General features: G+C 48.9%; 11 protein-coding genes across 11 annotated transcripts; 5 read left to right on the top strand and 6 right to left on the bottom strand.

The window, feature by feature from the left end:
* Positions 1–8: 8 nt before the first annotated feature.
* Positions 9–763, bottom strand: B9G98_00147 (Broad-range acid phosphatase DET1; the record flags this gene model as incomplete). Its single annotated transcript, XM_024806705.1, has 2 exons — positions 9–692; positions 749–763. 2 exons carry the CDS (start codon positions 761–763, stop codon positions 9–11), a joined length of 699 nt encoding a protein of 232 aa, XP_024662473.1.
* A 153-nt stretch (positions 764–916) lies between these two features.
* On the bottom strand, positions 917–2,416 carry B9G98_00148 (hypothetical protein; the record flags this gene model as incomplete). Its single annotated transcript, XM_024806706.1, has 1 exon — positions 917–2,416. The coding sequence occupies one exon, from the start codon at positions 2,414–2,416 to the stop codon at positions 917–919; it is 1,500 nt and encodes a 499-aa protein (XP_024662474.1).
* A 384-nt stretch (positions 2,417–2,800) lies between these two features.
* B9G98_00149 (hypothetical protein) lies at positions 2,801–4,630 on the bottom strand (the record flags this gene model as incomplete). Its single annotated transcript, XM_024806707.1, has 1 exon — positions 2,801–4,630. One exon carries the CDS (start codon positions 4,628–4,630, stop codon positions 2,801–2,803), a length of 1,830 nt encoding a protein of 609 aa, XP_024662475.1.
* Positions 4,631–5,554: 924 nt separating this feature from the next.
* On the top strand, positions 5,555–5,809 carry B9G98_00150 (hypothetical protein; the record flags this gene model as incomplete). Its single annotated transcript, XM_024806708.1, has 1 exon — positions 5,555–5,809. The coding sequence occupies one exon, from the start codon at positions 5,555–5,557 to the stop codon at positions 5,807–5,809; it is 255 nt and encodes an 84-aa protein (XP_024662476.1).
* Positions 5,810–5,982: 173 nt separating this feature from the next.
* B9G98_00151 (TBC1 domain family member 12) lies at positions 5,983–7,920 on the bottom strand (the record flags this gene model as incomplete). The annotated part of the gene is made up of 1 exon (XM_024806709.1): positions 5,983–7,920. One exon carries the CDS (start codon positions 7,918–7,920, stop codon positions 5,983–5,985), a length of 1,938 nt encoding a protein of 645 aa, XP_024662477.1.
* Positions 7,921–9,356: 1,436 nt separating this feature from the next.
* B9G98_00152 (KRR1 small subunit processome component) lies at positions 9,357–10,280 on the top strand (the record flags this gene model as incomplete). The annotated part of the gene is made up of 1 exon (XM_024806710.1): positions 9,357–10,280. The coding sequence occupies one exon, from the start codon at positions 9,357–9,359 to the stop codon at positions 10,278–10,280; it is 924 nt and encodes a 307-aa protein (XP_024662478.1).
* Positions 10,281–10,305: 25 nt separating this feature from the next.
* On the bottom strand, positions 10,306–11,517 carry B9G98_00153 (Protein BTN1; the record flags this gene model as incomplete). The annotated part of the gene is made up of 1 exon (XM_024806711.1): positions 10,306–11,517. One exon carries the CDS (start codon positions 11,515–11,517, stop codon positions 10,306–10,308), a length of 1,212 nt encoding a protein of 403 aa, XP_024662479.1.
* Positions 11,518–11,542: 25 nt separating this feature from the next.
* Positions 11,543–12,397, top strand: B9G98_00154 (GPI-anchor transamidase; the record flags this gene model as incomplete). The annotated part of the gene is made up of 1 exon (XM_024806712.1): positions 11,543–12,397. One exon carries the CDS (start codon positions 11,543–11,545, stop codon positions 12,395–12,397), a length of 855 nt encoding a protein of 284 aa, XP_024662480.1.
* A 233-nt stretch (positions 12,398–12,630) lies between these two features.
* On the top strand, positions 12,631–14,289 carry B9G98_00155 (Glucose-6-phosphate isomerase; the record flags this gene model as incomplete). The annotated part of the gene is made up of 1 exon (XM_024806713.1): positions 12,631–14,289. The coding sequence occupies one exon, from the start codon at positions 12,631–12,633 to the stop codon at positions 14,287–14,289; it is 1,659 nt and encodes a 552-aa protein (XP_024662481.1).
* Positions 14,290–14,414: 125 nt separating this feature from the next.
* On the top strand, positions 14,415–15,029 carry B9G98_00156 (hypothetical protein; the record flags this gene model as incomplete). Its single annotated transcript, XM_024806714.1, has 1 exon — positions 14,415–15,029. The coding sequence occupies one exon, from the start codon at positions 14,415–14,417 to the stop codon at positions 15,027–15,029; it is 615 nt and encodes a 204-aa protein (XP_024662482.1).
* Positions 15,030–15,080: 51 nt separating this feature from the next.
* Positions 15,081–16,649, bottom strand: B9G98_00157 (Serine/threonine-protein kinase KSP1; the record flags this gene model as incomplete). The annotated part of the gene is made up of 1 exon (XM_024806715.1): positions 15,081–16,649. The coding sequence occupies one exon, from the start codon at positions 16,647–16,649 to the stop codon at positions 15,081–15,083; it is 1,569 nt and encodes a 522-aa protein (XP_024662483.1).
* Between the last annotated feature and the right edge of the window lie 1,748 nt (positions 16,650–18,397).

Here is an 18,397-nt window from a genome sequence, read left to right on the forward strand (position 1 = left end):
TAACTTATTTAAATTGTTGTGATATCGGGGCTGGTCCCCTTATTTGTACTGGACGTAGGCTGCTGATCTTCCCATGTTTCTAGGTCGCTCAATAGCGCATAATGCGAGTCCTTGCGTTCCATAACGATAGGAACGCAATGCTGAAGGTTTTTGAGGTTTTCAAAATACTCGTAGTTCCATTTGAACCATTTCATTAAAAATACCCGGCCCCAAATGCCATGAGAGACCAAAATCACCACATCGGGCTCGTGGATGGTGAAATGTCTGTACAGTGAATTGCAAAAGCTTGCGCAGCGGTCGTAAACGTCCGCGGCAGACTCGCCATTGAAAATGCGATAGAAAAATGACCCGTATATGCTACGCTCCTTCATAATATCCGTCATCCGCTGGGCGTTTTGAAAGTTTCCAAAGTCCTGTTCCCTTAGTCGAGGTTCCTCGATGACGCTCGGTTTGATCCCGTGATTTCGCAAAACCAATCGAATCTCTTCTTCCGTCTGACGAGTACGCATATATGGTGACCGGTAGACACGAACGTTTTCGCCCGGCCTAATCATCTGGGCAATCTCCTCGCCAGCTTCTTTTGCCTGGGTCCGACCCCGGCTAGTTAACAGCACCATATGGTTCTGGGTGTGCCCATTGACGCTCTTATCGCAGTTGGCTTCAGACTCTCCATGCCTGACAATAATAATCAGCTTTTGTTAATGGCCGTCCGCGTGGTGTTTTGTTGCCCGTTGTCGGTGTTACTTACTCTCGGCTTCATCATGGAGGGGAAGCTCAGCAATTAATGCAGTGTCCCAAAGTAATCATATATGTAGGTGCTCCCAGCCGTGACAGGCACATTAACGAGATGAGCGGAGGGGGTCTAGAATAGTTACGTGATTCATTTAGATAAAGTTTGAAGGGCATCTGGATGTGTCTAGATGTCAGCTTGATGCATTTTAACCCAAACACCGCCATAGACCCTTGCAGTGAGGTTGACGTCGTTCACCAATGGGGCAGCGGGGTCCTGCAGCTCGATGCTATCGTACTTTTGGGCTATCCGGGTAAGAACAAATGACGCTTCTGTGAGTGCAAACTGCTGGCCCAAGCAGATACGAGGTCCGCCGTTGAACGGCAAGTACTCCCAGCCTTTGGGGTGAAACGTCTCCCAGCGTTCGGGCCGGAAAACCTCCGCGTCCTCTCCCCAAATCGCGGGCTGCCGATGCATTTCATGAACAGCATACATGACATTTGTTCCTTTGGCAATAAAAACAGGATCCTGGCCATCTGGACCTCCTCCTCTTGGTAGCTGAGTATCGACTTCTGCGGTGCGAATGTTTCGAGGCACAGCAGGGTTTAGTCTCAAGACCTCGTTAATGACGTGCTTCAAATACGTGCAGCTCTTGAGCTTTTCAAAAGTAACACTCTTTGTACTAACTGGTCCAAAAGCCTCGATCAATTCCTTGCGTAGCTTGCGATACACCTCGGGATGGTGGGCTAAATGCCAAATAGAGTACGACAGTAAGGATGCAGTAGTATCACGACCAGCGATAAGAATGTTGAGAGCTTGGTCTCGAATAGTAACACGGTCTCTCGTGACCTTGGCGAGTTCATAAATGAAAGTGTACGACTCGCTTTCTGTCTCAATCGGCTTAGCCAACGCTTTGTCCACGAAATATTCAACAAACTTCCGGCTTCTTGCAATTGCCTCGCGGAACGACTTGGGATAAACAAATCGGAACAAGGGACCGAATTGAATCCTTGTCAAGCACCATTCCACGCACTCGGTGTAGTCCTTTACGAACTGGGCACAAGACATGCCGTAAACCTCCCGTTGTGAATCAAGCAGCGAATCCACGCTCTCTCCAAGTAAAAACTCGGTTGCAGTGTCCATTGTGAGGTGGTGAAAGAGTGTTTGAATGTCGACAAACTCCTCACGATCTAAAACGGCCTCCACATGGCTGAAATGTTCTCTGATCGAATCGATCTGGGCCACTTGTTCTCGGGAAAACTGCGGACGCAGCAAATTGCGCGAGTGTTTCCAGCCAGCACCAGACAGTGTGAATATTCCATCACCCAAGAAGCAATTTAGCTGGTCGGCTCGGATGCCTAGACTGTACGATTTGAAATTGGTAGCCAGCATGCTTTTCACATTTTCGGGATCAAGAGTCACTACAATGAACATACCGAGGATTTCCTCAGTGAACGTCAGCTTTTCCTTTGCACGGAAATTTTCTATCATTTTCTCCAGGCTTTCTTTTCTTCTAACCGCAGACAATGATCTGAATAGAGTGCGAATTCCCAATGGATAGTCCAAGACTACCGGCACGGGCTCCAATCCTGCCCGCTTGGCCTGGGCTGTAAAGCTCCACTTTAAATAGAAATCATACGTTAGCGCAAACAGTAGAATACCCAAAATTAAAACCCAAAGGATCATACTGACGACAAGCTGACGAATCACAGCGTGTGCTTATATAGTTCCCCCAGGCGTGCTGGCCAGCTGCCGTAGCCAAATATGGAAAGCATGGACTAGAAAAATTGAACTAGCTAGACACCGAAGTGTATACATGGCATTGTTTATAGCGCATAGTAAAGCTTAGCAGATAAGTGTATTCTCGAGTCACGAAAGCTGATACGCGCACGACCGCCGAATCGAATAAATGATCGTCCAACTTGAACGCACATCTAGGGTTCCTTTCATGTGCAGAGACCAAGGTCACACAGCTCGCCCACAATCAATAGATGGTGCTATCAAGCAGAACCTCGTCATCTAGTCCACTAATCTCAGTCTAAAAATAGGAATATTTTCTCACTATTAATTTTATTTAGCTGTCGTCGGACAATCCGATTCACCTGTGCAGGAGGAGACAGAACAAGACTCTGCAGAAACATCGCCTCGGGTTTGGGGATACTTGTCCAAGTTGTCGCGGGCGTCGATGAAAGAGTAGTACATCCCCCTTGTCCATTTACGGCAAGATTTACCCCAGATGATCATAGGAATACTCATGATTACCATGAAAAAGAATTCCAAAACGCCAATGGCAATGAAGGTGTTTTGAGGGCCGGACGCATCCATCCAAGTGTCGCAGACAAAAGAAAAGATCATACCAAGTGTGTTGTTGATAACAGATACACCAACCATGCCCTCCAAAACCATTTCTGGGTAACAGTCGACAAGGTAGCTCATTGAGATATCACCTGCACAGCCCCAGCCGAACCCGATGAAACCAAGTCCCACGTAAGGTAGCGGCCATGACCAGCCATGCTCGGTTCCAATACCAAATAAGAACATACCCGCTGGGGCAATAAGTCCCGGCAATAGCAAAAAGTACAGACGGCTTTCCGCCTCGCGCACACCTTTATTCCTGTGAGCCATCCACAACACGAACCAATCCGCACAGTAACTTCCGTAGAAGCAGCCGATAACAGCACCAATTAGGGTTGGAATATTCATTATCGCGACACCTGCATCGCTGTAGTGCCAAGGAGCATCTGCCCAGTAGTCGTCCTCAGCCGTAATATAGAAAGTGAGCCAAGCGTCTTGGGCACCCCATTGCAGACCGGAATAGATTACAGCTGGAAAACTGAACACGCGGAGTGTCAGCCACAAACGGTGAGCATACTGCTTGAATCCCCAGCCCTTCAAGTTAACCGCGGGAGTGATAAGAGCAATACGTTTCCAGTACGATTTCGGCGGATCGACATACTCTGCCTTTTCCAAGTGGCTATCGCTGATCACAGAGTCATCGTAGGTGGTGGTGATCCTACTCTGTTCGGCAGATAACGAGGAGGGAATAAGAGTCGGATGGAAGTGATGTTCTTCTTGTCCTGGTTTCTCTCCATGCGCTTTCTTCTCACCAACCAAATTTGTATCTTCCAAAACGGTGTGGGCAGCAGCACGCTGCGCAACCGGACTAGGATGACAGAGTTCGTAATGTTTACGATCAAAGTAGGTTTCCTCTAGACCGAAGTAAACCACCACAAGCATAAAGCCGGAGGTGATAAGTCCAAGGTAGCCCACCCACTGCCATCCTAGGTTGTCGGCGGCATAGCCACCGATCATAGGCCCCAAAAATGTGCCTACTGATGTCGCCAAAATGTACAAACCAAGGGCTTCGGATGCCTGGTGCTGAAAGAAAATCTGCGTCAACGAAAGCTGGGCGACTGCTTCAGCCACTGCTTCTGAAGCGCCAGCAAAAAGTTGACTCCAAATAGCATCGCTATTTGTCTTGACGTTCGCATACCATGCAGCACCAATTATGCCTAGAAGCAAGCCAACAATGTAGTTGATACGGCTACCCCATAGAAATACACTGGGCGAGCTTAACAAAGTCCAGTAGCCGATGCCAATGAATAGTACTCCGGCACCGGTATTGAAAACTCCCCAGGAGAACCCATACTCATCCACTAAGGAATTCTGCGCAGCACTGGCACTATTAGATGTCGCAGCAGTCAATCCTGTCACGATCAAAACTAACAGCATATGCCAGTACTTGCGGGGCTTGGACCAATTCAGAGGGTCATTAGGTGAATTGGTCGGCTGCGGTACAAGCACAATATCTCCATCAGTGCGCAGGTTATCACTCTCTCTGATATCCTGCTTGAAGATAAAGTCCGTACCTGGAATGTGGTTCTCATCCCGGTTCTCCATGTATTTAGCCGAATATAACTGGGATTACTGCGGTGTGACCTTGCTTATTACTGCTGTATTGTTGAGTTCGCTCAGAAGAACACCGCCCTTGATTCCCGAAAAAAAAAGGAAGATGAGGGCCCATCTTGGCTCGCCCGGCAATAAAAACCTGCATCCCTTGGTGCGTGGTGGGTTGGGGTTCTGTTAAAAATTTTGAATATCTGAGGGGCTCGTACGGTCGTTCGACGTCGTTTAGGCGGTGCATTTCTTGCCAAGCTTCGGAATACTCCAGAGATTTAGATACCGTATTCAAGTAGAAAAATATCGGAGGCAGCGCAAGCGTTCTGGGCACCCAAGCCGTCCCATTGTCCCTGTCAAGATCGACTATGTACTCAGGTAGGGCTTGTGAAACGCACGTACGGCTTTCTGGGCGAAAGCATCATGTCTGCTACTTTTTGGTAATTCTGACCTTGTCGCCGACGCTGTCGCTGAGCTCTGCTGGGTTTTTTTAGCACGGGGCTCTCTTGCCCGCTCATTTCAGCTGGCTGCAGATCTCGGGGGGGATTGACATCGGCTGCTACGCAATTGCTGTCAAGTAAGGGTTTGACCAGATCAATGAGCCGTTTCGACGCTTCTGAAAGCGCTAAAGATTGGCTGTATATTTGCTCCAGCCGATCTCGATCCAGGCTCTCTTTCGCGGGGGGTTCACTAGTGATTACAACCGGTGCCCTCCGCCTGGTGCTGGAAGCGTTCATCCTGCATTTGGAACGGTTGCGCCTAGACGTTCGCGGACTTGGCCGCTCCAAAGCTGTCGTCTCTGATTCTGATTGTTCTGATGTGCACAATTGAGCCATAATTAATCGCAGCTGAATGAGTCTAAACATTAATACTACCACAACAAAACCGCAGTTTGCCCACGGTTCGCGCCCATAATTGAATAGTCGAATGTCAAGCAGCAAAGTTGAGGAAAAGGAAGATTTATTATTACACCTGAACGAAATTAAAACAACTGTAACAGGGATCGAAGCGCAGCTTGATGTTCTTGCAGGTCACTTTGAAAAAACAGCTGCTGCGGCTTCGCTAGCTACAAACGTGATGTCGCTATGGACTAAGTCGTCGTACGCCAGTTCACCTGCAGCTCCTCGGCAATTTTCAGTGCATCGAACTAGATCTACAGAGAATATTAATACTGATGACTAGCAAAGATAAAGTTGATATATGCAGGATATTTGCTGGCTCATGCTAATATGCGCCTAAAGTATATATATATATAAATTTAACAGCTCTCTTCATCATCCTGTTGATTATTGTGATAACAGGCATAGGTTTTTTCCTGGAATAGGGTGGAATTAGTTTGGAAAACCCAACGCTTATCAGCGGGTAGAATGAGAAATATGATCGAAAAGAGCCTCATCTGAAATGGTGACCTTGGCCTCGAGTGCCTCGATGACTTCGTTTCGGGATTGATACAAGGAGGCCTCGTTACTACGCACTAAGCCGAGTGCGGCCTGTAGTAAGAAGCCATCTCCTTCGAACAAAAATACGTCGATAATGTGAGCAGCTGTGTCGACATCGAGCCGGTCAGTGAACATGTTGCTAATCATAGAATCGAGATAGTGGTTGGGAGCCATGCGGATGCTGTTGAAGTGGTCGTTCAGGCGACCGAACTTGGCTCTGAACACTTTGTAATATGGCGTGTAATGGGCAGTGGCCGTTTGCTCGTCGCCCATCATAACAGCCAAAGGAAGGCTCTTGTGAAGCATATTAGCCATGACAACAAGTGCCTTTTCCTCGTCAAGCTCAAGTAAGAGCAAGCCGGCAATCAGAGATAGTGCCCGCTGATACTTGAGACCGGGATGCAGGCCCAAGAAAGAGCGGACAATCAGAATGAGACTACGATGTAGAGGTCGATCAGGCTGGAAAATGCCTAGCTCTGGCCAGACACGAGCCGAGTCCTGCACGATATCTGCCTCATTGCCAGACAATGTGCATCCTTCCAAAGTGACCTCTAATGAGTTTCCTACCTGTGAAATCCAAACATCACCACGCACACGCTGAGGGATACCCCTCCACCAGAGTTGGCGCAAACGCTTTGGAGCGCTGGTAGGGTTTTTGAGCCAAGCTTGCCAAACATCAATGTCGGCATGCATTTGGTTAGTGCGAGCTTGGGCCTTGGCTTCTTCGGCACTTTGCCGCTTCTTTTCATGCTCAGCAGCCATGGCCATAATCTTGCCATACTCATCGAGGTGCTTCTTCTCTTCATCAGGCGTTTTGGGTGGTAAATGCTCGGGCCGGGTGAGAGAGGTGCGTCGGGGAGATGACGAAGACGACATGATAGGAGAGGGCGGCGGTAGATCGGTATTGAGACAGGGTAGAGATGCAGATCGAGACTTTACAGATAAAGGCGAAGTGAATGATACTTCTTGTGCATAATCAAAATTGAGAGAGTGGTCCAGCATACTGGCCAGCGACAAATCCTCAGAGCTCACAGACATGTCATGATAAGCTGCTGTCCTGGTAGAATTTTGGGAATCGGTTTCTTTGATACTAGGCAGGGTAGCATTGCTATTACGAGTGGCAGACTTACGACGATTCGACGGTTGGGGGAGGCGAGGTGGTTTGCTCTGGGGGTCATGGGGGCCGTTCTGGGGCTTTCTTTGTCCATGGTTATCGCATTTGTTCGCAGATTTTTGACGGTGGTAGTGACCGTTTGAGCTTTTGGGGCCCTGTGGAGTGGAAAAGGAGGGCCTACTCTTGCGTTGCTTTTGTTGCATGTAGAGCGCAGGCGACATAGGCACATTGAACATCAGCCCATCCTGGAGCCAGAAATCCTCACCCAAATCGTTCTCATAGTCAAGCTCACGCTGTTTACGAGTGCGCATGCGGCGAGCAGGAAGGCGAGATAGGCTGGCCATGGACGTTTTGTCGGTGAACGAGTGAAAGTCGGGCTTCATCTGGAAATGGCTCTGCTCAAAGGCATGATGCTCATCAAGATGCGGTAGAGCAGGACTGGACTGTACACTGGGGCGCGATGTAAACGGCCCGCACATACTCAACAGAGCGGGGGAAGAGATTGATGAAAGGGAAGACCGCAACGATGAGCTGTCTGAGACAAGCGTTGGGTTACTTCCGTTCGATAGAACGCTGTGATCATCTGCTGATGAGATTGAGGAGACTGGCGAATACAACTCGGTGTTTGTATTACCACTGGAATGTCGGCGTCCGGGTGAGGGCTCGAAGAGCGATATGTCCTCCAGGTCGTCATGGCGAATCCTGGGAACAGCCCCAGGCTTTAGCGGCAAGGTTGTCATTATTAGAACAGTAGAAGTAGTAGCAATATCGAGACTTGATAGCGGTCGGACTGGTTCCTGGCACTAATAGCAAATATTCCTGACTCGCAGTTTCAGGGGGGACGAGGGCGTTGGGTCGTGTTCGCGTCGCGGTAAAGAAAGAAAAGTGGCCGTGATTCCCGCTAGTTTACAAAATGGAACTGCCGGTACTGGTTTTGAAGATCTAGTACGGCCCGGCGGAACTTTGGCAAATTGATGCTCAACGACGAAGATCGAGTATTTCAAAAGAATGCACTTCGCAAAAGAATCCTGCCACAAGAAGCTCCCTGGCTTACTAAGTGCAAATGGCTGCATTTTTCCCAAAGGGGTTGCCTGCACAACCAGCTCACTGCGGCTCAGACGCACAAGCAAGGGAACAGCCTGGGAGCAGTAGTTTTTGGCACGTTTAACTCTTCTCTTGCGCCAAGCTGAACACAACTTACGCAGCACACGTAAGGGAATGGTGGCTACCGCGTGGGCGTCTTTTTTTGGTTTCAGGTTGGATACAATAGACGCTGCGGGCACATTTATCCTATCTAAAACCCGACTGCAACTTTCCAGTATTACGCTACCAGCAGTGGCAGGCAGCATGATCGGCACCTACATAATGCATATGGGTTGGGGTAAGCATTTAATGAGGAATGAGAGGACCAGGGATGGGAAGCATGAAGCTAGATTATAGCCCAATTAACCTTTCTATAGAGGATAAGTACTGTATTTTAATGTTTCCTTGCTTTGAGAGCGCCTCGAGCACTTTTCATTGCTATTTGGGATCGTCTCGAGAAGCAGGTGAAAATCAGGGGTTGGTTTCACCTCTGTACGGTTCGCTTGATCGTATATTCGGCTAACTACCGACGAGCGCGGTGGTGACTCTATGTGCTAGTCTGTAGCAGCTAATACAGTGCGGGCAGCGCATTTTGTCTTATGGTTGTTGTAACATTTGAGTTAGTCTATTTTTATGTCTTCCTGTTTCACTAGTTCTAAAAATAGTGGGCACCCACACCCCCTAGCAATGTCTCTTTGGAATGATCGTCCTTTTGTGATGACTAAGGGTGTTTCTGAGTTCTGAACTTGCAAAACCTCTTATTCGTGGATTTGAGTAAAATGCCATTATCCTCTACATAGTACTTATTTACGGCCGCTATACTCTTTAATGCGAGTTGCGACTCGGATCTCTCAAAGCAGTTTGGCCGTACGAAGCCTCTAGAGCTAGATCGCTCAGTTCACGCGTCTGGTAGCTCATAGCCCGTGTCCTTCGTCAAACATGCTCAATCATTACATTTGTAAACCAGACTTTTCATTGCCTCTTTGCTACTACTGCCTCCGCCCCAGATCGATTTTCCCTCCAAGACTAATATCCTCCCGCTTATATAATTTTTTCTAGATCTACGCTTGGAAGAAAAAACCGTCTAACATTAATGCCCTCCACTAATAATAAGGACAAGCCCTGGGACACCCCTGATGTTGATAAATGGAGGATCGAGCCTTTTGGTCCTGACGATCTGAAATGTGGAACTCCTTTCACCGAGGAAACCAGCTTCGCAAGTCTTTTCCCCAAGTATCGTGAGGCCTATCTCCGCCAGATCTGGGGTGATTTGACCAAAGCTCTCGACGCAAAAGGCGTCGCCTGCCAGTTGGACTTGGTTGAAGGCTCTATGACCGTCAAAACTACTCGTAAGACTTATGATCCCGCAATTATTCTCAAGGCCCGTGACCTTATCAAGCTTCTGGCTCGCAGTGTGCCGTTTCCTCAGGCGGTGAAAATTCTCCAAGACGACATCGTATGCGACGTCATCAAAATCGGCGGCTTTGTGAGCAGCAAGGAACGCTTTGTTAAGCGCCGCCAACGGCTCATTGGCCCGAACGGTAATACGCTAAAGGCCCTTGAGTTGGTGACCAAATGTTACATTCTCGTCCAAGGTAATACTGTGGCAGCTATGGGCACTTATAAAGGTTTGAAGGAGGTCCGAAGAGTTGTCGAAGATTGCATGCAAAACATCCATCCTATTTATCACATCAAAGAGCTTATGATCAAGCGAGAGCTGGCAAAGAAGCCCGAAATGGCAGGTGAAGATTGGAGCCGGTTCCTTCCTCAGTTCAAAAAGCGAAATGTTGCCAGACGTGCTCCCCACAAGGTTCGCCAGAAGAAAGAGTACACTCCCTTCCCCCCTGCACCCCAGCCTCGCAAGGTTGATCTCGAGATTGAGAGCGGTGAATACTTTTTGTCCAAGCGGGAGAAAGAGCAAAAGAAACAGGAGCAACGTCGTGCGGAACGCCAGGCTGCGAAAGAAGTCAAGCAAAAGGAACGTGCTAAAGACTTTGTTGCTCCTCGTGAGAATTAAATCGAAAAAATATAGCCGTACAGATTTAGGTTAATTGGCACCATGGCCTGTCATGCCGCATTTGATAGTGGCACAGGGCGGGCTCGAGCCAGAGAGATAAGAGCCCCGCGAGTGTGATACCGGCTGAATCACTCATGCCTACAGTTGCCATTGCAAATTCACGCTCCTTTGCTGGAACCGTTTCGGTCACCTGCATATAAGTGTTCACATAGGCAGCACCTCCCAAAAGTCCCTCGTAGACCATAAGAATAAAGAGAATATAAATAGAAGGGAATACCATGAACATCGACTGCAAAATGCAGATTCCGACGTTCAGCAATTGCAGTGCGGCAGGCAGGTAGAGTTGATGTATGCGAACCCACGGTGCTGATGATCTTGAAATGAAAACACCAACTTGGTAGAGCGTGCTATAAGTAACATACGCATCCCGATAGGCCGCAAAAGGCATATCGTTGAGGTCAAAAAGTAAAGTAGGCGATATCCCCTGGTTGATCACGTACTCTCCAATGTACACAAGCATGAGGGGGATGATGAACGGTCTAACAAGTGGCTTGATACGGTCAATGGTTTTGATTTGGGGTTCAGAATCACTGTTCAGATCGACATCAACGGGGACATAATCGCGGGGCGGAAGGAGTTTGAAAAATACCAACAAGAATGCAAATGGTGAGATGCTGAAAAGGATTAACGTCCATCGGGTCGAAACATGTAGCACAGTAGTGGCTAACATAAAAAGAAAGCTGCCCACCAAACCGGCCGCACCTGTTCCAGAGCTAAACCCATGAACCGCGTTACGGTCGTAAAAGTGAGTTAACGCGAGAAAAGTGATTTCGCCAAATCCCGAGGACAGGGATGCTAGACAAATGCCCGTTATGATGGGCAAAAACGAGTTGCCGGCAGCAACAAGCTGCATACCGACAAAGCTTAAACCAACTAAGCAAAAAATGCGTAAAGGATACGGGACCCTGTGTATGTAGAACGGCGCAGAGACTTTGGCGATCAAAGCGGGCAAGACGTCAGCCAGTAATACAACGCCTTTAGGGGTAGTGGCACCCACTAAATCAATTGCAGCAGACAAAATAACCACATACAAGACATTGTTTAGCAAGCCAAAACCCCAGAAGCTGCTGGCAACCCGTAGATTGGACCCCCGGCTCAAAGCCATGCTGACGTACGAACCAGTCGAAGGGGGTTGGGGTGCATTGAATCGATGCATCAGCCAAGGCAGTCTCGGCATGAATGTGCGCTGGTGAAGTTTCACAATGATCAGAGGCTTGCTGATAGTATGGTTTTGGACACTGGTGAACGCAGAGAACTGGGCAGTGCTGGTCAATTCCTCTCAATACTGGTACGACTATCGGCACTCGTCCAATCTGCTGTCAATGTACCAGACCCTGCGTGGCCAGGGTTTCAAGGCCTCGAATATCATAGTTATGAATGCGGCCGCCCACGTCTGCGACGCTCGCAATGTATTTTTGGGCCACCAGTACGCCCTCCCGGACCATAAAGTTAATTTAAACAAGGGGGTTCCCACCGACTATCGGGGCAAGCAGGTTGGTGTGCAGCAGGTGTTGGACGTGCTTCGAAACCGTCATGACGGTGCAGTGCCCAACAGTAAAAGGCTATTGGGCGATGCAAGGTCGAAAATAGTGCTTTATCTGACCGGCCATGGGGGCAATGGCTTTTTGAAGTTCCGGGATCGCGAGCTGCTGTTTGCAGAGCAACTGGCTGCGGTAATTGATGAGATGTATTTAAAAAGCCGCTACTCCACTATGCTGATATTGTCTGATACATGCCAGGCAGAGACGCTGGTTGACAGAATTCGCGCACCCAATGTCTACACGTTTGCCAGCTCACGCCGTGGCGAGAGTTCGTACTCATTGATCAACGATTCGGATCTGGGAGTCGCTCTGATTGACGAGTTCTCCTACGCACTTGCTTGGTTATTAGCGCAGCCCAATGGTTCAAGCAGGTCCATGAGTCAGCTTGCATCGGACTGCGGTGATGCTGTTGAACTGTCCACGCCGGTGCTCCGAGGACCAACACAAGACATTTTGATGAGTGATTTCTTTTCTCAGGCCAGCCAGCCAATTCTGATGGACGATCTAATTGTGTAATAAAATGCCACATATTCCCTCCTGCTCAATTATAGTTAGGTGTTCAGGGGTTTATCACCTCTCACATCCTACAGTATGGCAAACACAACGTTGCTACTAATCAAGGGCAAGGGCTTCACCTGGACTACGGGCAACGTCGAGATCGACGAGTGTACATATATAAGCAAGCCAGCAAGCTTTAGGCCGGATTTACCACCTGTTCTAAAAAGCTCACCCGCAATTGACTCTGCAGAATGACCGATTTCAAGCCAATTTCTTCCACAACCAGCCTTTCTACTTGGACTGAGCTGAAGAAACTGTACGAAGCCAAGGGCAAGACTCTGTCTGTTCCCGAGGAGTTCAAGAAGGACAACAAGCGATTCGAGAAGTTCTCTCGCACCTTCTCCAACTACGACAACTCGCAGATCCTGTTTGACTTCTCCAAGAACATCGTTAATGACGAGGTTTTCGAGTTGTTGCTCAAACTCGCCAAGGAGGCCCGGGTCGAGGAGCTCCGCGATGCCATGTTTGCTGGTGAAAAAATCAACACCACCGAGAACCGCGCTGTCTACCACGTCGCTCTCCGTGCTCACGGCAACTCGCCCATGAAGGTTGACGGCAAGGACGTTTTGCCTGAGGTCAAGGCGGTTCGCGAGCACATGAGAGAGTTCAGCGAGGACGTCCGCTCAGGCAAGTGGACAGGTTACACGGGTAAAAAGATCACCGATGTCGTTAACATCGGTATTGGTGGCTCCGATCTCGGCCCCGTTATGGTTACTGAGGCTCTCAAGCACTACTCTGGCCCTCTGAACGTGCACTTTGTTTCCAACATTGATGGCACTAACCTGGTCGAAGTTCTGAAGCCCCTGTCTCCCGAAACTACTCTGTTCCTGATTGCCTCCAAGACTTTCACCACTGCCGAGACTCACACCAACGCAACCAGCGCCAAGGAGTGGTTCTTGTCCAAGGGTGCCAAGGTCGAGGACATCAAGAAGCACTTTGCTGCTTTGTCTACCAACGAGGCTGAGGTCTCCAAGTTCGGCATCGATCCTAAGAACATGTTTGGTTTCGAGAACTGGGTCGGTGGCCGTTACTCTGTTTGGTCGTCTATTGGTCTCTCTGTTGCCTTGTACGTCGGTTTCGACAAGTTCGACGAGTTCCTGAGCGGCGCCGAGGCTGTTGACAAGCACTTCACCTCTACCAAGCTTTCCGATAACATTCCCGTTATTGGTGCTCTGCTCAGTGTCTGGTACAACAACTTCTTTGGTGCTCAGACCCATTTGGTTGCTCCTTTCGACCAGTACCTGCACCGGTTCCCTGCTTACCTGCAGCAGCTTTCTATGGAGTCTAACGGTAAAGGCGTCGATCGCAACTCTAACTTTATCAACTACGAAAGTGGCACCATCCTGTTTGGTGAGCCCTGCACCAACGCTCAGCACTCTTTCTTCCAGCTTGTCCACCAGGGCACCAAGTTGATCCCCGCTGATTTCATTCTGTCTGCCAACTCTCACAACCCTATCTCCAACAACTTACACCAGAATATGTTGGCTTCGAACTTCTTCGCTCAGGCTGAGGCTCTGATGATCGGCAAAGACAAGGCTGCCGTCCAGGCTGAGGGTGCTCCCGCTGCTCTTGTCAACCACAAGATCTTCAAGGGCAACCGTCCTACCACCTCAATTCTCGCCCAGAAAATCACTCCCGCCACTCTTGGTGCGTTGATCGCATACTACGAGCACGTCACCTTCGTGGAGGGTGCTATCTGGAATATCAACTCCTATGACCAATGGGGTGTTGAGCTCGGTAAGGTGCTGGCCAAGAAGATCCAGAAGGAGATTGAGGCCCCTGGTGATGTCAAGGACCACGACGCTAGTACCCGTGGTCTCATCAACCAATTCAAAAAATGGTCTGCTTAAGCTACTTAGAATAGTATAGTTCCGGTCTTTAGTAAACACACCCTTGATATAATGTCTGTGGCGCGCGTTACATAACTGCTGAGTGTGTTTGGCTGTATTTTTTGGTTAAATTATAGAAGGGAGCAATGCTCCGGTTTACAAGAGCCAATTGGTACCGTTTTGGTTCGGCTAAGCGGCCATTCACTCGATTTTACGCTACTGAGCCCGAGAAGAACGAGCGGCTAGCGAATCTAGGATCGACAATCCAGGTTCTCCAGGACAATATTCCGCTTTTGTTGACCAAGAACCTGCCCTACGAAATCATCCACCCGGACATTTGCTTTTGCTTGTTCCCCGAAACTCACGGGATTCAAGCCGCGGGCTTCAAAACATACAACACCATGGTCAAGTTGCTGCAGCTTGCGACCCGATCTTTGCTACTCCCAAACCGGTCGCAATTGATGATCCTAGCAATGTATATGAACAAAGACGATAAAGACCCGCAGCTGCAAGTGAATTGGCGGTCGATTTCACCCGATAGAGCAACCCCGCAGCCAATTGACCCGTTCTCCAACCCGTTGTCCATTTTCCAACCCGGTCAGATTATCAAGTCGCTGGGCATGATGCCCGACGAATATCCTATCATTGCCGGCTCGTTTGAGTTCAGATTCGACCGCGACTGTGACAAAATCGTGTACCACTGTATCAGAGATGTCGAGTATCTCCACAGACCATCTGCCGAGCCGGTAATCACAAATTGACGAAAAAAAAAATAATAGATATATGCAATGTACATACGAGAATATAACTTATCAGAAGGCTAAATCAGAACGTCGTGAAGAGGTCACCTCGAAGGAGTGAAGGCTTTGGTGTTGAGAAAAAGCTTCGTCTTCGTCTGCCCAGGACCGAGGGACCAGCTCCTCGTTACCAAAGTCAAGATCAAACATGGTCGAGGGAACAGGTAGGTTTGTGCCAGCAACAGACTCGGTGGGACCCAAAGATTTTTCAATCAGCAAAGCAGGCGACCCTTGCGTCGAAGGGTCGGAAATATCAGATAAAGGACGCGAGAGATCGTCCATGCAGAAAATACTATCATCATGTTCGTGAGAAGACTCAGAGTCCAGGCTATGGTCATCACTGGTCAGCTGCGTCCGGCCACTGCTGGTAGCATCGAAACGATCATCCTGGCTCTCTTGATCTAGGAAGTTTTCATCCTCTTCAAGAATGCTGCCGGCGGTTAGACGATCATGCACGCAGCGACTGGGGCGTTGCAAATGGAAATCAGCTCTGGAAACAGGCGGCGTGAACTGCATACGCAAATCCCATTTGCCTTTAATTGGAGTCAAGGACACACCAAGAGCTGTGGGCACTCGCAAGGGAGGGCGGTCCGCTTCGGTGGTAATATTCATAACATCGACCTCAGGTGGCTCAAACTCATTGTCAGATGCAATGAGCTCAAACTCTTCTTCGGTCGACCAAATGCGTACTTCGGCCAGGGCCTTACGCATACCAGACAACGATCGATTTTGAGGGTCAATCGTCAAACAATGTCTGAGTACCGCAAACACGTCTTGCGACATGCTTGGGAAAATATCGAAAAGTGATTCGCGAGACGCTGCAAAATCCGTAAACAGTCGATCAGACTGGTTGGCAACTTTGAAGGGATTGCGCTCAAACAAAACGTTCAAAAGACAAATTCCCAGAGCCCAAATATCAGCTGCTGCCGCGTTGTAGCTTTCGGCAGTAGTTCCAAAACATTCAGGAGCCATATACTGCCGGGAGCCCACTTCGAACTCCGTGCAATTGAGCTCTGAGGTGGCCAGACCCCAGTCGGTCAGCTTGAACAGGCCGTCGGCAGAAATGAGGATATTTTCGGGCTTGATATCCCGATGATAAATATTGAGGCCATGACAGAATTCAACCACGTCAATGAGTTGATTCATGAGGTCACGAATCCGCTGGTGGGGGTAGAAAATATCTCCCCCTGAGCGAATGGCTTCGTAGAGATCGCCACCAGTGCAATACTCAAGAATGAGGTACAAATTGTCATCGAGCTCGAAATGGTCAACGAGCGAGACGATGTTGGGGTGTTTGCCAATCAGGTTGTGGACTTGGATTTCGTATCTACCGTCAATGATACTTTGGGCGTCTGACAGCGCATAGTTGGAAGTACAGTTCGAAAGGTTATCGGAGGGGTTTTCCGAGAGAAGGCGGTTTGTGGCCAGGGAAGCGAAGCGAGATCGATCAGGCCGGTGTTTACTGATGCACTTGGCTGCGTAATGCTCACCTGAGCTGATGTCTTTAACCAGGCTTACAACACCATACGAGCCTTTGTTGATGGTTGTGATGATCTCGTATTTGTCGTTGAGTATTTCTGGCATCTTTTAAGCGCAAAAACAAAGCGTTAACTCTGTGTTGTCAGAGGGTGATTGCCTTGTGGGGTAATGACGATAGAGGCGGCGCTATAAAGAGCTTGCAGTCTGCTGGACGTGGGCTGCTCGCAAGTAAAACAGTATCACACTCGCCGTGCAAACAGGTATACTTTTGACAGGGTGGCTCACAACGGAGGGGAGTCGGGGCGCACACAAAAACTGTGAAATCGGGTTGTGCGGCAAATCACTCTGGCCTTGTGCTTGGAGCTTTACTGTTGAAAGAGCTCAAGCAAGAAAAAAAAACGTCGATACGTCTACGCAAATGGCGTCTTAAGGGAACGAAATGTTGGGAGAAGACTGGGGAGGAAAGCTTCGGGGAAACACTAATGTTTTGATGATAAAGGCTTGAGGCTACACTTGTTTCGGTGGATTAGGTTACGGGTTACTGCCCAATTATTATGGGCTAGGTTTTTGGGGAAGGCTGGAGCGCATGGGAAGGGCTGAATGGAAGCAGATCGAACATGAAGCAAATCCCCTGAGACTGCCGGAGGTGCCCCGGCTGAGTTTCGCCGTTGCGCACAGCATATTTCTGGATAACATTTCGACATTTCAAGGTATATACAACAGCTATATCCAGGCAATTCCTCCTTACTCATTCCTACAAACTTGCCCCATCGAGTCTGCTGACTGGCTGTAGAGTCATAGCATGACGATGGTCTAGGGCAGTCTTGCGGCATCGGTCAATTGCGGGAAGGCGGGGTGGCCATTGAAGCGGCTTCATTCTTCTAATTCCTCACCAGGAATATTTTTGTTCCGATTAAGCATTGTTGGTTTTTATCCAGCGAAAACGCGTCCTGCTTCCCCTATCCTATAACCCCGCAGCGTCTTTATCCGGCAATGTAAGGTACGATCGTATGAGATGCCGATTGAGCATAACTGGGCAACAGGCGGCATTGTCAGCTCGTCTCGCTCGCAAGGGCGTTCTAACTGATTTATATAAAAAGAAGCCTATTCCAGTATATAAATATGTTGAGTGCTGAAACCCGGAACCCTTCCGAAGCATTTTTCGAACATTGTCGGGCCCTGGCCGGGCTGAACATAAGGGGTATATTCAACGTGCGTACGAGGGTTACCGTGTATATTAGCATAATCGATAGTGCAATTCGGTAGGAATTAGTTAATCTGCAAGTGCTGGCACTTACACACGTGACTACCCCCAACTTGGCGCAGATCCAAACTAATTGCTCAATCTTTAGTACTATAGTCTAAGGGTCCTAGTTTCCTTCAAGAAAGCCTGTATTTCTCAGGCCAATCCCGAATCAACTCAAGTTACCCTGTCGTCGTATATTGACTCAGGGGTTGATACCCAAACCACCTCACCCCCCGACTTTCTTTCCCATTAACCCTCTGATATGTGCTAAATCAACTATACTTGAACGCTTCATATTGTGGTATTTCTCACATTCTAGTCGTGTCTGTGGACGAGTGGAACGCGTATGTTTGAAAATAAGTCGGTTTCGCGCTAGCCTTGGTCGATGCCCCAAGGAGGCTAAACCTCCCGTATATTGGAGCCAAGGTCAGTGTTTGAGCTCGTAAAACGTCTCAGGTTTTCGCTCATCTGAGTTCTATTCTGTGTTTGGCTGGGGTCTGCTGTGTTCCATGTACAGAAAGTGCCCCACAAGCAGCTGCAATGGCTTCAAGACACTGGGTAGCGCTCTGTTCGCTGGTTCTAATGTATCCGTTAACTTTTCATGTCG

This window comes from Wickerhamiella sorbophila, assembly GCF_002251995.1.
Source record: "Wickerhamiella sorbophila strain DS02 chromosome Unknown contig1, whole genome shotgun sequence".
Lineage (NCBI taxonomy): Eukaryota > Fungi > Ascomycota > Dipodascomycetes > Dipodascales > Trichomonascaceae > Wickerhamiella > Wickerhamiella sorbophila.